The sequence below is a fragment of the Muntiacus reevesi genome, chromosome 3 (genome assembly GCF_963930625.1).
Source record: "Muntiacus reevesi chromosome 3, mMunRee1.1, whole genome shotgun sequence".
NCBI lineage: Eukaryota > Metazoa > Chordata > Mammalia > Artiodactyla > Cervidae > Muntiacus > Muntiacus reevesi.
Window position 1 is genome coordinate 123953396 of NC_089251.1, and position 18811 is coordinate 123972206.

Below are 18811 nucleotides of genomic sequence, written 5' to 3' on the forward strand. Positions count from 1 at the left end.
GATGCTGGGAAAGAACAAAAGCAGAAGGAGAAAGTGGGGACAGAGGATGAAATGATTAGATGGCGCCACCAACTCAATGGACATGAGTTTGAGCAAAGTCTGGGAGATAAGGAAGGACAGGGAAACCTGGTGTGTTGCAGTCCACGGGGTCACAAAGAATCAGACACAACTTAGTAAATGAATAGCAACAACAGCTATGCTACACTTCTATTTAAAACTTTCCAATGGTTTCCCATTGCCTTTAGAGTCAAATCCAACTTCTCATCTGACTCCTAATGATCGCTGAGAGCTTATCTTCCAGTCCTGTTTCCCTCGGTCACTAGCTAGTCACCTAGCATTCGTTGCGCTCACTGAACTTGCCAAGCCCACCTGCGCTGTGGGGCTTTTATGCACTCTGCACAGGGAGTTCCTATCTTTCATTCAAGATTCAGTTCAAATGCTACCTCTTCCAAGAACCATCCTCGACTTCCAACCCACCTTACCCCAGCCCCACCCTGGGTCACTCACATCCCCCATTTGCTTCTCTTTATAACACTTACCAGTGCCTAGAAATATCTCAATTTGCTTTTTCACTCCTGTCACATGTTTCTCACCATCAAAGAGTAGCCTCAAGCAGGAATGTCCTTATCTTGAACATGGCAAGGCCCCCCGCAACTGAAATGGCACTTGGCACCAAGCAAGTAGAAAACGAATATTTATTTTATGAATCATCTTGCAGACACATGTAGATTTTTTATTTTTTATTTATTTATTTTTGACTGTGCCATGTGGCGTATGGGAGCTTAATTCCCTGACCAGGAAATGAACTAGTGTCCCCTGCATTGGAAGCAAAGAGTGTTAACAACCAGATTGCCAGGGAAATCTCTTAGGTTTTGGTTTTAGAATATAATTTTGAGTACTTTTAGGAACCAAAAAGGCCAGTCTGAAATGAAATTTGAGAATAAAGAGAATGAAGTCATTTACTTTGTTGAGATCACTAATACGCTACTTTTGTCTTTGACACATCTTAACATGTCACCTTAAAAAAACAGCATAAGATCATAATCCTCTTCCCCAGAGGCTCATTCCATGCAGTACACTGACTGGCACTTAGCTGCCATCAACAAAGGCTGATTTCCTCCCTGTAACACCATGTACTTATTCACTTGCTTTCTGTTTGTTACTAGGCAAGGGAGAAATCAATTCATATCTGTATTTTAAGTACCCAACACAACATCTGGCTCATGGGCCTTCAATAAAGATTGTTGGACTTTGAATTAGTGTCATCGTCTTCTAGGTTAAGGAACCGAAGTAGAAGTATTTTCCTCTTTCTTGGCCCACGAGGTAGAAACGCTCCCTCTGGTGTGTGGGTACTGGAAGCAGGCAGTGTGATCTGTAGTGCTCTGCATCATAATGGTTTCTTAGAATAAGCAGTCTAGATGTGTTTCTTAACTCATTCATTTCAAAAACATACATTGCTTCAATAATTGTGTTTGCTACTCTGTTTTTCTCATCTTTCTTTTTGAAACTGGTAGGAATAGAAACTGAAGACCAAAAAATAAAGAACTTAGTCACCAAATTGTGGCTTCACAAATAGGCAAGGAGAGTAGGGAAAAAAAACAGTTTCAAGGATACACTGAATCATATCGTAGAGTGATTCAGTTGAAGGAGAGGCTGATACAAAACAGCAGAACAAAAATGTGAGAAAGCCAGAAATGAGTTTCTTTCTGAGCGAAAGATACAAAAAGCCTGAAGTGGCATCATTTCTGGGAGATGTAAAAACCTTAAAGAAGAAAGTGCAGGGGTTGGAAGGCAATACTGATGCTGTGGAAAGGCCACCCTATCACCTGCATTTCCATCCTGCCCACCCCAGCCACACTGCTGGTTCCACTCAGTCTCCTGGCCCACCTTCTGTGAGCTCTGTTGTAGACAGCAAGGATACCGGCATGACCAAGAAGCCGGCTTGAAAGGTTAGACTTTCAGCACTGGTCAGTGGCATTCTCAAAGTCATAGGTTTACATTATACTTCCAAAATAGCCTGTTGAGAGAGCTGACATGATCTTCTCAAATCCTTTCTTCATATCAATAGTTCAGAATTAGAGTCTCAGGGCTGACAAATACATCCGGCATTTTTCATGACTTATTAGCAGAACTTTGTGAGTTGTGATTTAACATTTGTTCTTTCATAGAATGTTTTTAGCTATAAAAAGCAACCTGGTATGTGGGGACTTCCATGCTCAACCACATGGGTCATTTTGTCAGAGGAAGCAGAAATACAGACCTTAATATGTCTTAAATGGAAAAGCAGAAAAGCCATGAGTGTTTATTTTCTTCTTCTTTCGTCTCTTACTGAGACACAGCCTAACATTTTATAGGAATGTCAACTTCTTTTTAATCCTTGGCTTCTTAGCCTGAAATCAGACATTAAATGCCTCTTGGTGTTCATGCAAGAACATTGTGATTGAAATTTAAAAGCTAAGTAAGATTCTTTGTCAAACTAGATTATTCTAAGTTAGAATATTCCTCTAATTTACAAGCTAATGAAGCTGAGATTTGGAAAGGCTCTTGTTCAAGGATATAGAGTAACTATGACGACAGAAATCAAGCATAAGCACCTTGATTTTTGCTACTAGAGTTTCTGTCTAAACAGCATGCTCTGAGCCAACTGCTTCTTACAAAAATAAGGTGCATGACTTGGGAGAAATATTAACCCCCTGAATCCCACAGTGAGTGATACCATTGCAGAGAAGTAGTGTTGCAGAGAAGGGGTTCTAGAGGGCTTACTTCAATTCAGTAAGAATTTGTGAAGATGAGCCTGCTCTGGACTTGATTGTGCTAGGAATATATGTCCATATAAAGACTTTTGTAGGAATATTCATAGCAGCAGTATTCATAATCCAAAGTGGAAACAACCCATATGTTCATCAACTGAAGAGTGGATAAACAAAATGTGGTATGTCTATACAATAGAATGTTATTCAGTCATAAAAAGGAATAGAGTACTGATACATGTTATAACATGAGTGAACCTTGAAAACAACCCAAACATCCATCAAATGAAGTGGATAAACAAAGTATGGTATATCCATACAATGGACTATTATTCAGCCATAAAAAGAAATGAAGTACTGATACATTTTACAACATGGGTGAACCTTGAAAACATGCTAAGCAAAAGAGGCCAGTCTCAAAAGAGTACCCGTGATATGATTTCATTCACATGAAATGTCCAAAGTAGGAAACTCCTTAAAGACAGAAAGCTGGTTACAGTTGCCTGAGGCTGGGGAGAAGGGAGAAGGGGAGTGACTTCTAATAGATATGGAGTTTCTTTTGAGGGTGATGAAAATGTTCTAAAATTAAATAGTGTTGATGATTGCATAATCCATGCGTGGACTTAAAACCACTGAGTTCATTTTGAAAGGGTGAATTTTATGGCAAATCAGTTATATTTCAATAACACTGCTATTTTAAAGATAAGGATGTTTTGAGGTGTTAAGATAGGTATGATGTGTAGGTGGTCAGAGACAGGATACCAAAAAATCATAAAACCACATGTCTGCATTCAGGTACATCATTCTTTAAAAAGAATAAAAAAAAATACCAGAGCCGCAATAAAGAGCATGGCAGTACATTTCATTTGTAGTAACATTTTATTGCCAAAAGGGATTTAATGTGACTTGCTTACAAACAAACAGAAACAAACAAAACCACACATGTGAAATGTCTGGCTGAGTTAATCATTAGCAAAACTTGAGTCTAAAATATTCTTTAGTTTAGTTGCAGACTTCATGGGTGATACAGACAGTAAATGATATAGTTCAAAGAAGAGAAGATGCATGATGGATGAATTAGAGAGAATTTTCAAAAGAATTGATATCTATATTAAGCCTGAGATTAGAAAAGAACAAGGTAAAAGGAAGATTTATGAGAGGAGAGGGAAAATGGGCAAGTCCTGTGTAGGCATGAGCCCAGCCTGAAGAAGTGTGAGCAGCCTTCGGAAACAGTGCCATGGCGAGTTGGCTGCGGGGTGTTGGCTTGTGTCTTGCATCTGTTTGCTCCCCCAGGAAGCCTTGTCTATAGCCCTCACAGGGATCAGGCTGTTCCCCTATGCTTCCTGGAGAGTGAGCTCAGACCACAACCTCTGAGTCTTTGCCAAGTGCAGACCCCGATGCAATACTATCTTTCTATTGTTGGAACACTGTGATCTATTAATACTGGGAGTTTTCCATACATAAAATGTTTTGTCCTTACTTCCTTGGAGGACGTGAGACACATTTTGGAGCCTAGAAAATGAAGCACAGAAAAAGGAAGTGACTTGCTCAGTGGTTTGCTCGTCCAAGAGTAAAACGGTTTTGAAACAGATTTCCAAAGTTCCCTAATTATATACTTAAATACTATGGTGGATGAGTCACCAGGCTTGACTTGGTTGGATGATGACGAGGGTCCAGTTATGGGCAACTGCTCACCATTCATGCATTTCCCATACAATTTAACTTTAGCAAAGCAAGAAGGACCTTTCCCTGAAAGCACATTGAAAGTATTAACGGGAAATGCTCACCTATTAAAAAAAAATTAAAATCACAATACTCTTCTGAATGGGGTAAAAATGTATTTCAAACAACAGATGTGGTATAAGTGTCTGCTCTCTTAGGATAAAAAGCAGTATCAGTGTTTTAATCTGAGAAATTTTTGTGAAGACCACTTTAAAACACGTGGTTAGGTTGGAACTGACGTGAAGTGTTAGTTAATAGTCCTTATTGAGGGGATTGTTGACTTCTCAAGCTCCACTGATGGGTTACTCTAAACACCATCATTTTTGTCCACTGTTTTGAGCAGCTCAACGATGCTGTCAGAGGGATCTTTGCTCAACTCCAAGATAGGAAAAGCAACTTCTCTTTTAGACTCTTGACGGTGGCCTTTGACCGATTGAGAAATGGCCACTGTGTGCTTGGAATGAAGTCTTCTGCAGTCCCCAGCAGGATGGTGGCTGTGACAAAGCCACAAAGACGACCCGTTACAGAGTAGAAGGAAGCAGAGAGGGTCAGGGCTGCAGTGGAGGAGGTCTGAATGTCGCGGACCTGAAACTACACACACAGGCCTGCATGCCTTGTTTCATAAATAAAAGGACAGTTTTTATTTCCAAATGCCTAATCTCTGGACAATAGGCTCCTTATAAGATTCTACCACCAGAAGAGGATCTTGGCTGAGCGCCAGTGGAGTCTCAGCTCCGTCTCATGCTGTTGAGCTCTGCTAATTGTCGACCAGAGGGTTTATAAAAGAGAACAGGAAGTCTGTTGTGGCCAAGGCAATTTGTAGTGGTCTGAAAGCATCTAATTCTCAGAAAAGAAATTCTTTGTAACCATGTTAATACCCTTAACAAATATGACTCTGTATACTTTTCTTATTTGACCAATTTATTTTTGCTTCAACAGAGAGACATGAAAGAAATTAAAAATGAGCAAGATGGGAATAAGGGGTGAAGAGGTACAGACTTATGTATAAAATAAGCTACAAGGATATATAATACAATACAGGGAATATAGCCAGTATTGTGTAGTAACTATTAATGGAATATAACCTTTAAAAATTGTGAATCACTATGTCGTCCACCTGTAATTTATATAATATTGTACATCAACTGCACTTCAATTAAAAGTGAAAAAAGGAATAAAAAATGAGTAGAAACTCTCCAATTCTTTTTTTTTTTTAATTTTACTTTACAACATTGTATTTGTTTTGCCATACATTGACTTGAATCCGCCATGGTTTAGTTCTTTTTTGTTTGTTTGTTTTTGTTTTTTTGTTTTGTTTACAATATTGCAGTGGTTTTTTCCATACATTGACATGAATCAGCCATGGATTTACCCCCTCCAATTTTTAAAGTTGAAACTTCGTGGAGGCCTTCTGCTTTTTCAAGTAAAGTCTCCAGTATTATGGCAAACTATAACTGAGGTCAATGGTGTCTTATTATACCTTCCTTTTCTTGTATCTGTGTACGCTGTGCAAGGTATTGGATTTGCATGTTGTAAAACAAATTGTTTTATATTTATCATGTGGTTACATGAGAGTTGCTCAGCCCTAGCTGCCTTAGTTAGTAAAGAACTAGCATCATCTCATATCTAGAGGTCATGAGGAATCACACGTAACCATTATACATATGATTAATTTTTATTACCCCAAATTCAATGAACTTCCAATCTCATACATCAAGTATGAGCATTAGCCTATATATTTGGGGCCCTAATCTTTACTCTGGTGACATCACAGATCAAATAATCGTGTGATTATTGTTACCGGAAACCCAAGCCCACCTTCCAGAAGCCTGCCATTAAGAAAAAAAAAAAAACTTCTTAAACCAGCTCACTATTCATTCTGTTGAACTATACCACAGACTACTGATCTTAGTGAGACAACAGGCTTATGGTATAACTAAACAGGAAACTAAACTGCGGGCCTCTTCACTGTCCATCAGATTTAGAGTATTTTAGAGCAGCTATTATTTTTTTAAAGGCAAGAAATCAATAAGAAACTGTTGTGGATAATGAAAAAGAGGAGTCTTGCTTTAATATAAAAATTTTATTATGAAATAATGATTGAAATATAGAAAAATTTTTGAATTAGAGAAAAATATCCTTAATCTTGCCAGTAGATCACAGTATGTAATGTTCCCTGGAAACCAATCAAGTTACATTGTGTATCTACAAATTATCTGTCCAAACAGGAAATAAGTTATCCCAGATAATTGAAATCCAGCAATAATCCCCAAAGCTCACTTTAGGCACGGATTCTCATCTTCTACTCTAGCCTTTCAATGTAGTTTGTTTACTGTTTATATTCTACCAGAGTAAATAACATAAAAGAAACAATTTGAAAGAAGCAATTCAAAAGGAATAAAAATGTAAAATCTAAATAATGGTAAGTCCTACATTGACTCCCGAAATGTAGGACTTACTATGAAAACGCAAATTTGTGAAGTGCTCCATACTTTGGGGGCTTCCCAGGTGCCTCTGTGTGTCTATGTTAGTTGGTCAGTCGTGTCCAACTCTTTGTGACCCCGTGGACTGGAGTCCACCAGGCCCCTCTGTCCGTGGATTTCTCAGGCAAGAATACTGGAGTGGGTTGCCATTCCTTCTCCAGAGGATCTTCCTGACCCAGAGATCAAACCCACATCTCCTGCATTGCAAGCAGATTCTTTACTGTCTGAGCCAGATGGCGCTAGTGCTAAAGAACCCTTCTGCCAATATAGAAGATACAAGAGACCTGGGTTCAGTCCCTGGGTTGGGAAGATGCCCTGGTGTAGGAAATGGCAGCCCACTCCAGTGTTCTTGCCTGGAGGATCCCCTGGACAGAGGAGCCTGGTGGACCACACTCCATGGGGTCACAAAGAGCTGGGCACGACTGAATCAACTTAGCACACACACATTGGCCCCAGCGTGCTTCACGTGGGAAGGAATTGTTCCCTGTATGTGTATCTACACTCGGCTTGAATCAATAGCCGTGGCCTCTGAGCACTTCCAGACTTCCTTCACACACTGCAGTCAAATCCTGGGGCAAACACCCTGACAGAGAGGCTCTTTATCTGTTTCAAGACGAGCTTTTATTTTTGCCATATGATGTATCTTGAATATGATTTTCTCATTATTTTGTGTCCCTTGATCATGTTATATTCACATGACATTCTTCTTTCAGGGTCCAAACTGCATCTTCCCAATATGCACGTACTTGCATGCACACCCACACACTCACTCGCTCATAGATACACTCACACACCACACTCACCCACATGTGACACACACTCACCATGCACATACACACACACGATCAAATACAGCCTACTTCCATGCATAATCACACAGACACTACACACACATACACACACACCAGGCACACATCACACACACATGCATTCACCCAGACATACACAACAGGCAACCACAGACACATACCACACACACTCAACAAGTAAGTATCTGAGCACCCAGCCAGGCACTGAGGTTATAACAGTGAACAAAACAGACCAGATTTCTTTCCCACCAGGAGCTTGTATCAAGAGTAAAGGAAAAAATTGAAGAAAATATGAGCCTAGAATTAGAAGATAAGGAATGATTCTGCCCCTGGGGGCAGAGCTGCAGTTGCCATTGTGAACTCAAAAGACTAAATTCCCTGGACCCCTCTCCTTCCCATCTTCTGTGAAAGTAAGGACAGATTTTGAGGCTCTCATCTACTTAAGTAATATAGTCTAGAAAAAATGCCCTTCATCTGTTGTTGTTGTTGTTTAGTTGCTAAGTCATGTCTGACTCTTTTGCAACCCCATGGACTGTGTAGCCTGTCAGGCTCCTCTGTCCATGGAATTCTCCAGGCAAGAATACTGGAGTGGGTTGCCATTTCCTACTCCAGGGGATCTTCCGAACCCAGAGACTGAACCCTTGTCTCCTGCATCGGCAGGCAGATTATTTACTGTTGAGCCACCAGGGAAGTCTGCGCTTCATCTATAACAGCTCAAATGAATCCTGAAAGTGAAAATGTCAGTAGCTCAGTCGTGTTTTACTCTTTGCAACCCCATGGACTGTAGCCGGCCAGACTCCTCTGTCCATGAGATTCGCTGGGCAAGAATACTGGAATGGGTTGTCAGTCCCTTCTACAGGGGATCTTCCTGACCCAGGGCTCGGACCTTAGTCTGTTATGTCTTCTACATTGCAGGCGGATTCTCTCCCATCTGAGCCACCAGGAAATTCGTGCTATATGGTTTGTAGATTTGACAGTGTACAAAATGAAAAATCCCAAATGTTGGTACCATGTATGCTAACAGAGTCATCATCCCAGCATCCCTGTAATCACCCATGAGAAAAGACTAAAGGGAGCTGGTGGGTGGGGTTGCTAGGTTACATGGCGTCCCATAAGATAAATACAGAAGAAACAATCTCTTCATTACATTTTAAATGTTTTAAGAGGTACTTTACCCTTTTTGTTAATGTATATTCATTTAATAAAAATTGGTTTGTTTAGCTTAAAGTTGAAGATGTTTTATTTCTGTGAAAATAAAGACACCAAAAACATGACTTATTTTCTTCAGGGTCTAGGTTTACTGAATACCCTTTCTTCTCTCCCACCCTATCTGTGGCTATACACACATGGCTTCTCAAAGGGGCCAGATTTATCCTGTGGATATTCAGGAGATTATTCACAGTAGGATTGACATTATGCTAATTTTGTACATTTTCTTATTCATTTCAAATGTATTTTATCATTAACAGCAGCAAAAGTACCAGTGTAAATAGTCAAAATATACAGATGCCCAAATTTTGTTTTCTCCAGGGAAGGAAACAGCTTAAAATTGTCAGCTCCACAGAGAAAACAGTAATCTGTAATATCATAATTTTCCATTGTACATTGAGAATACATCCCAAGATGCCTAATGGATGACTGAAACTGTAGATAGTACTCTATACATACTATTTTTTCCTATACACGCATACCTATGATGATGTTTAACTTATAAATTAGGCACAGTAAAAGATTAACAACAGTAATAGTAAAATAGAAAAATTATGCTATAATAAAAAATATGTGAATGTGGTCTCTCTCTCACAATATCTTCTTATACTGTGCTCACCCTTCTTCCAGTGATGATATGAGATGATAAAATGCCTAGGTGATGAGATGAAGTGAGGTGAATGATGTAGTGAAGTAGCATTAGGCTACTATTTATTGACCTTCTGACAATAAATCAGAAGGAAAGTCATCTGCTTCAGGTGATCCTGGATCATGGAACCCTGAGGAGGTCAATGAGATAAGATAGTGGGGGCAGTGGAGTGGAGTGGAGTGGCTTGAGTGTAGTGGAGTGGAGTGGCTTGAGATACCATCAAACATCTCAGAACAGAACACTAGAAGTTTCCATTTAATATTTTTGGACCCTGGTTACCCACAGGTAACTGAAACCACAAATAAGGAGAGACTAACTATAATGCTTCCTGGTGGCTCAGACAGTAAAGAATCCACCTGCAATGCAGGAGACCCAGGTTCTATCCTGGGTCGGGAAGATCCCCTGGAGAAGGGCATGGCAACCCACTCCAGCATTCTTGCCTGGAGAATTCCATGAACAGAAGAGACTGGTGGGCTCCAGTCTATGGGGTCGCAGAGTCTGACACAACTGAGTGACTAATGCTTTCATACTTGAAACTGTAATGCTAGTAGTGGTGATCAAAAGAGGTATGAATCTTCCCTCATATAGAGTAAATTGCTAAGAACTACGGACGTTTCTGTCTTCTCTTATCCTCAAATACTGAGATCTAATACACTTTCTTATTGTGTCTTGGGTATAGTGGTCTGCACAATGCTTTCAAGTTGGAAGATTTAATTCCCTTTCCTTGTTCTTCTCAGACCACCACAGTATCTTGGGACATCCGAACCTTGTATTCAACAGTACCTGAAGATGCAGAGCACAAAGCAGAAAATTTACTGGTGAAAGAGGTAAATGCAATGCTTCCAATCCATTATTTTAAAAAGTTTTGTTTTCCCCTATGTTGTTCTTAATGCAACTTACTATTTTTGCTATCCCCCTCTCTTTTTCAATAGAGAATTCCAAATGCAGTTGTTAGTTAATAATGTCTGTCAACCTTTATTACTTTTCCTGTGATTCATTTTTCATTGTCTGGTGACCATTCGAGTTCTGGAATTTTTAAATTTTGTTTTTACTTAATTTAAAATCCCCACATTGAGAAATAATTGAGTATTCCTAACAAAAAGATTTAATTTTATTTTACTTATTTGGATTGACTTGTAGGAAATGCCATATTATGTGAGAATTTTGGATAGCAAAGTTTTTAAGAGAGATATTTCTTTCAAGTATTAACTATGGAAATAGTTAATGACTTCACTGGTAGCTTAGTGATAAAGAATCTGCCTGCCAATGGAGGAGACACAAGAAACACAGTTTCGATCCCTGGGCTGGGGAATCCTCTCAAGAAGGAAATGGCAGACCACTTCAGTATTCTTGCCTGAAGAATTCCATGGACAGAGAAGCCTGGTAGCCTCTAGTCCACAGGGTTACCAAGAGGCAGACATGACTGAGCACGTACACACACACACAGAACTGTTTGGATAGCTTAAAAGGACTGATAATTCTGTTGGTGTAGCATCTATTTGCACTTACTTGGTATATGTGTTAATCACTCAGTCGTGTTCAACTCTGCAACCCCATGGACTGTAGCCCTCCAGTCTCCTCTGTCCATAGATCTCCAGGCAAGAATAGTGGAGTGGGTTGCCATTTCCTTCTCCAAGTTGGTATAAAACTGCTTCTTCTAGCAAGACTACAGACAGTTTGGGGGCAAGGATTGAACCCACACTTAACAGCTATATCTCATTTGTTTGAAAGTGAAAATGAAAGTGTTAGTAGCTCAGTTCAGTTCCATCCCTGAGTCATATCTAACTCTTTGCAACCCCATGGACTGCAGCATGCCAGGCTTTCCTGTCTATCACCAACCCCCAGAGCTTACATAAATTCATGTCCATCAAGTCGGTGATGCCATTCAACAATCTCATCCTGTGTCATCCTCTTTTCCTCTGGCCTTCAATCTTTCCCAGAATCAGAGTCGTTTCAAATGAGCCAGTTCTTCACATCAAGTGGCCAAAGTATTGGAGTTTCAGCTTCAGCATCAGTCCTTCCAATGAATTTCAGGACTGATTTCCTTTAGGATGGACTGGTTGGATCTCCTTGCAGTCCAAGGGACTCTCAACAGTCATCTCCAGCATCACAGTTCAAAACCATCAATTCTTCGGCACTCAGCTTTCTTTATAGTCCAATTCTCACTTCCATACATGGCTACTGGAAAAACCATAGCTTTGACAAGATGAACCTTTGTTGGCAATGTAATGTCTCTGCTTTTTAATATGCTGTCTAGGCTGGTCATAGATTTCTTCCAAGGAGTAAGTGTCTTTTAATTTCATGGCTGCAGTCACCTCTGCAATGATTTTGGAGCCCAAAAAAATAGTCTGTCACTGTTTCCATTGTTTCTCCATCTATTTGCCATGAAGTGATGGGACCGGATGCCATGATCTTAGTTTTCTGAATGTTGAGTTTTAAGCCAACTTTTTCACTCTCCTCTTTCACTTTCATTAAGAGGCTCTTTAGTTCTTCTTCACTTTCTGCCATAAGGGTGGTGTCATCTGCATATCTGAGGTTATTGATATTTCTCCTGGAAATCTTGATTCCAGCCTGTGCTTCTTCCAGCCCAGCATTTCTCATGATGTGCTCTGCATATAAGTTAAATAAGCAGGGTGATAATATGCAGCCTTGACATACTCCTTTCCCGATTTGGAACCAGTCCGTTGTTCCATGTCCAGTTCTAACTGTTGCTTCTTGACCTGCATACAGATTTCTCAGGAGACAGGTCACGTAGTCTGGTATTTCCGTCTCTTTAAGAAGTTTCCATAGTTTTTTGTGATCCATACAGTCAAAGGTTTTGGCATAGTCAATAAAGCAGAAATAGATGTTTTTCTGGAAGTGTCTTGCTTTTTTGATGATCCAGCAGATGTTGGCCATTTGATCTCTGGTTCCTCTGCCTTTTCTAAACCCAGCTTGAACATCTGGAAGCAGCTTGAACAGCTTGAACACCTGTACCTCATGGTTCAGGTACTGTTGAAGCCTGGTTTGGAGAATTTTGAGCATTAGTTTACTAGGGTGTGAGATGAGTGCAATTGTGTGGTAGTTTGAACATTCTTTGACATTGCCTTTATTTGGGATTGGAATGAAAACTGACCTTTTCCAGTCCTGTGGCCACTGCTGAGTTTTCCAAATTGGCTGGCATATTGAGTGCAGCACTTTCACAGCATCATCTTTCAGGATTTGAAATTGCTCACCTGGAATTCCATCAGCTCCACTAGCTTTGTTCATAGAGATGCGTCATAAGACCCACTTGACTTCACATTCCAGGATGTCTGGCTCTGGGTGAGTGATCACATCATTTTGGCTATCTGGGTCATGAAGATCTTTTTTTGTATAGTTCTTCTGTGTTTTCTTGCCACCTCTTCTTAATATCTTCTGCTTCTGTTAGGTCCATGCCATTTCTGTCCTTTATTGTGCCCATCTTTGCATGAACTGTTCCCTTGGTATCTCTTATTTTCCTGCAAAAAATCTCTAATCTTTCCCATTCTATTGTTTTCCTCTATTTCTTTGCATTGATCACTGAGGAAGGCTTTCTTATCTCTCTTTGCTATTCGTTCGAACTCTGCATTCAAATGGGAATATCTTTCCTTTTCTCCGTTGCCTTTCAGTCCTACCTGACTCTTTGCAACCCCATGGACTGTAGCCCACCAGGCTCCTCTTTCATGGGATTCTCCAGGCAAGAATACTGGAGTGGATTGCCATTTCCTTCTCCAGGGGATCTTCCCAACCCAGTGATCAAACCTAGGTCTCCAGCATTGTAGCCAGAATCTTTACCCATATGCGCCACCAGCAATTGAATGAATAAATGTAGCCAGTCCTTCGTTTACAGAAAATGCAATGATAACATTTAGCCCAGCACAGATCACACTGAAAGTAGTGGAATCTAAATGCAATCTTTAATCCTAAGAAAATAGTATATCCCAGTTAGGATTTAATTAAAGGCACATAAAGTAGCAAAACCCTTTCTCAACTTTTAAATATATTTGTATGAGTAGAAGCTTATTAATCAAGTTATTCCTAATCTGATTAATCATACATATTTTATGTTGGACCATTCAGTCCGCACGATCTTTGCCATAGAGTTGTCTTTTTCTCCCCAATTCTGTCATTTCCTTCATATCTTCTCAAAGTTCACATTAAATTACAACATCTTCTAAGAAGGTGATGAGAAAAAATGAGTAAAATGTCATTCAGAAAACATCAGGATATCTGATTATACTCTTCTCACATTTACTGATAAAAGTATGACATCAGTTCCATGGTATTTTGTTTACAGTTACCTTAGAGGAAGTTTCTGTATCTCTTAGCCCGTCATTGTTTTTTTTCTTTTTTTAAAAAAAAAAAGCTGGTAAATCATTTTCTGCACAAGCAAATCAGAATCATTGAGACCAGGTCTACAAAAGTCCTACAAGTAAACCTGTGTTAACTTAGGTAGGACTTGAAATATTTATGATGTTGAAATTCCTAACAGGGAATATTTAACTAGGTCTTTTTATGTTTTCTTTACTAAACTATTCTACTTTTTGTTGTTGTTGTGACTCAGTAGCTCAGTCGTGTCTGACTCTTTGTGACCTCATGTACTGCAGCATGCCAGGCTTCCCTGTCCTTCACTATCTCCTGGAGTTTGTTCAAACTCATGTTCATTGAGTCAGTGATACCGTCCAACTATCTTATCATCTGTCACCCCCCTTTTCCTCTTGCTCTCAATATTTCCCAGAATCAGGGTCTTTTCCAGCGAGTTGACTCTTCACATCAGTTGGCCAAAGTATTGGAACTTCAACTGCAGCACCAGTCCTTCCAATGAATATTCAGGGTTGATTTCCTTTGGGATTGACTGGTTTGATCTCCTTGCTGTCCAAGGGGCTCTCGAGTCTTCTCCAACACCACAGTTAGAAAGTATCAGTTCTCTGGCACTCAGCCTTCTTTATAGTCCAACTCTCACATCTGTACATGACTACTGGAAAAAACATAGCTTTGACTCTATGGACCTTTGTCAGCAAAGTGATGTCTCTGCCTTTTAAAACCCTATCTAGTGTATTAAATACACTTTCTTCTTAAAAATCTTTAACTTTGTTGTTCAGTTTATTTCCACATATTTTATAGTATTATTGCAAGATTTTGAATAGGCTTCTTTTCTTACTATTTATTGCTGATATTTTTTTAAAGCTACTAATTTTCAAATTTAAAATTTCTTTTTTCTAATAAGTATGTTGTTTCCTTAATTTTTGCCTTATTATCTCATATCTCTAAAACAATATTGAATAATAATTCTAATCAGGCATCCTGTCTTATTCTTGATTTGGTGTTTTATGATAGTTTCAGAGACAAAAGAAATGTCTAAAGAAGGCCTTTCTGGTCTTTATCATGTTTAAGAAGGACCTTTTTTGGTCTCAACAGTGTTTATCAAGACTGGCTACCCTGTGTTATGAAATTCATATCCAGCCTATTGATATAATAGCTTTTTTGCTTGAATTTAGTGCTGTAATAAAATTAATAGGTTACTGTCCTATGAATACATACTTGTGTTTCTGGCTTAAACTTTCTTGTTCAAGTTGTATTTCTACATTAATTCTTTGCTACATTAGAATTGCTAGTTTTTTCAAATTTTTGCGTTTATATTCATGAGTGAAATCTGGCTCTAGTTTTCTTTTATTTCTTTGGTATTAGAGAAATGTTAACTCTTAAAAATAGACATTCTCCATCTTTCTCTGCCTTCTGAAATTTAAAAAAATAATAATAATAAGCCAGTGAAAGAAACCAAGTATTTGAAACAGACCCAAGTGCATATGGTTTCTTGAAAAATGGTAAATGTGGCACTTCAAATTTCTGGTGAAGGGTGGACTGTTCTACAAATACCACTTGGCTATCCATTTTGGACAAAAGTAGTTAGAGCTGTATCTCACAGTACATGTAAAAATTAATTCCAGATGAATTCTTAATATCTTAATTTCAAAAACAGAAGCTATAAAAACATAGGAAGACATTTTAAAATGAAAAGTTATGAAAAATGCATGCATTTAACAAAGTCTTGAATTTTTATGATGAATGGTGCCATCAGTAAAGCCAAAAAAAATGGTAGTGAATTTATTCGCAACTCATGATATCTTTTGCCACACTCCCCCCCACACATTCCTAATACATGAAATTCTATAAATTAATAAGAAAATGGTAAATAACCCAAGAAAATAGGAGCACAAAGAAAGGAGCAGAAAGTTCAAAAAGTGCAGGAATTTTAAGTTGGCCCAGAGGAACATAAAATTGCCAAGCTACACTTGTAGTCATAGAAATAAAAATTAAAACAAAAATGATGTATAATATCTGAATGAAGAAATGAGAGTGAGCATATAGGGAGACAAACACTATCACATAGTGCTTCTAATTCTCACATGTCTGTGGCATTTAGAGATACTCAAATGCATATATATATACAATATACATATTAGAAAAACAAACAATAGAAATAAAAGTATAACTATAAGCATGGGTACAGTGTGCATGCATGCATGCTCAGTTGCTAAGTCATGTCCGACTCTTTGCAACCCCATGGACTGTAACCGAAAGGTTCCTCTGTCCATTGGATTTCCCAGGCAAGAATACTGGAGTGGATTGCCATTTCCTTCTCCAGAGGATCTTAACCCAGGGACTGAGCCCGAGTCTCCTACATTGGCAGGAGGGTTCTTTACCAATGAGCCACCGGGGAAGCCCATGAGTACCAGACCAGTTTGTGATATCAGCTGATATAAGTGGGGTTGAATATGTTTTGGCACATCTACATTTTATAATAATAAGTAGCCAATAAAAATTATTTACATTTAAGTGCATTAACTGGAATGCCCAATGTATATATTGTGTATTGTTGTGGTTACAAACAAATTTTGGTAATAAAAAATATCTTGAAAAAGTTAGAGTGTATCTAAAAATACTGCCAAAATTGGAAACAACTTGGGTCTATTTCCTAAAATTGACTCCAAAAGTTAAAATCCAAGTATGCTTCCAGTCATTAGGTAGTCACTTGAGAGACTTCATCACCCTAAACTTCTCTGTTGTGAATCTCAGGACAGAGCATCTGTCTTGATAGTATGAATGAATCTTCTTACCATGTTTTTCCCACTCTTGTGGATCTAAGGTAGAAGAAAGTCGATGAAGCCTGGGAAGAAATTCTTTTATTCCCTGCTAATTTTTCCGGATCACAAACAGTGAAAACCCTGTGAAGATCCTCAGAGTTGTACTTGTTTTTAAGGATGGAGATAAAGAGAAAACTTATGCCTTGGGATAGAAGACAAACATCACATGATGATAAAGGAATATGAATAGTCAAGTCTGGAGACAGTAGATAAAAAGAAAGGGGTCCCCAGAGAGCTGGGTTAAGACTGAGAAATAACCCCAGAGAGATAGGCTGCCAAGAAGTCTTGACCTCAGTAGCTAATAGCTGCTGATGGTTATTGACTAGTTACTTTGGGCCAGATACGCTTCTCAGGCCTTTCCTTGCAATAATTACAAACATACGTTTCATCATCATCATCACCTTCTAATGATGAGGAAACTTTCATAGAAAAACTAAGGAACGTGTCCAGAATTATACAGCTGGGAACAGACGGGTCCAGCATCGCAACCCATGCCGTCCGGCCCCTGGCCTCTTAACCACGATGCCGACTGCCACGTGTGCTTTGCTGTAGCTGCCCTCTGGAAAGAACGCTTGCCTCAGTCTTCGCCCTGACAACCCCCTGTAGCTTTGTAACCCTGATGCCTGTAGTTATTGGACCATACTTTGCAAAACATTGACTGAATCTTTCCAACCAGAGTAAGCCAGCCCTGAAGTGAATTCACATTGCCGTTTTTGTAGGATTTTGTAGAAACACGTGTTCCCTTACAGTGGATGCTGTATTGCACTAAGCAACCTTTGGGATCCACCCTGTGCTCAGTTGCCCTGCTGCTCCCCACTAGGTGGCAAGGATAAATGCGCTGATTGCTAGGCAATAAACTGGCATGAATCTCATTTAAACACCCCAAGTTCAACACTCATGTTGCCTTCTGCCTCTCTACACTCGACTTTGACAACTCTGAGCCTCTTAGGAAAAGCAGTGGACATTCTTTCTTTTCTCAAATCTTGAATGACTTTGTGCTTTTAATGGGAGTTTAAATGCAATGGACGATCTCTTCCTTTACTATTTTATCTGTTATTAATTCTCTTTTGTGTCTATGAAATGTAAGGCTAAGTATTCCCCCAGACAAGAGGATAGGTGTACTTCACATCCACTATAACACTTCACAGTTATGTGAAACTAACACAAGTCAGAGTTCAACAACATTCTATATATAGGTTAGATATGTAGGTATATATATGTATATATACATATACATATGTAGAGAGAGAGAGCATTTTATGTTACAGAACTGCTACCTCATTTTAAAGCGTACAAAGCAAGTTCTGAATGATCAGTAACTTGCCCACATTCACACAGAGTGGGAATTAACACCATGCTCTTACCCACTTTTACCTCTGACCCTTTGAAAAATACCTTTAAATCATGCTCTTAATATCCTGATCTAATGGGACTATTTTTACTGTGCACAAGGGAATATATCTTTCATTTAGACAAAGATTTCATCTTTTTGCCTCAGTTTCTCCATTTTTAAATGAGGATATTAATAATCCCAATGCCATGTTTCTAGAAATAAATATAGCAATAGTATGAAAACACTTGGAAAATAACTGGGAAGCAATGTCTTTATCTGATCCTCATAAATAGCCTAAAATCAACATCTATAATCATAAAAATTATAAAAGACTTCCATGATAAAACAAGCACCATTTCCTTCCACTGGAAGGTCAGGGGAGCAATTAAAGGGATCTATAAATAGGAGGCAGACTTCTCAAGCAAAATTTTACAGCAAAGTTTTCATTTTAATGTACACAAAACATTAGTTAATGCTAAGCTCTTGGTTTGGTCTCTCTTAACCAAGAAGATGAGCAAGTAGAGAATTGAGAATAATATAGTGACTCAACAGGGAGCAGGGGTCCAGGGACCACTTCATCTGAATAACTAGGAAATATAGTAACTACTAAGGTAGCAAGTTACTCTTGCCAGCAAAGCCTTGTGTGATTTCTAGAAACCAACCTGCATCAGTAGACTAACAATGAAGTGAGGCATAAGTCATGAATTCAAG

At 39.0% G+C, this 18811-nt stretch overlaps 1 protein-coding gene across 7 annotated transcripts in view; it reads left to right on the forward strand.

The window, feature by feature from the left end:
• DOCK10 (dedicator of cytokinesis 10) overlaps nt 1-18811 on the forward strand; it is a 295733-nt gene that overhangs the window by 133145 nt on the left and 143777 nt on the right. For all 7 annotated transcript variants that reach the window (XM_065930453.1, XM_065930455.1, XM_065930452.1 and 4 more), the window contains exon 3: nt 10360-10449. In XM_065930453.1, the coding sequence (XP_065786525.1) occupies nt 10360-10449 (90 nt within the window). The remainder of the gene's footprint in view (nt 1-10359; nt 10450-18811) is intronic.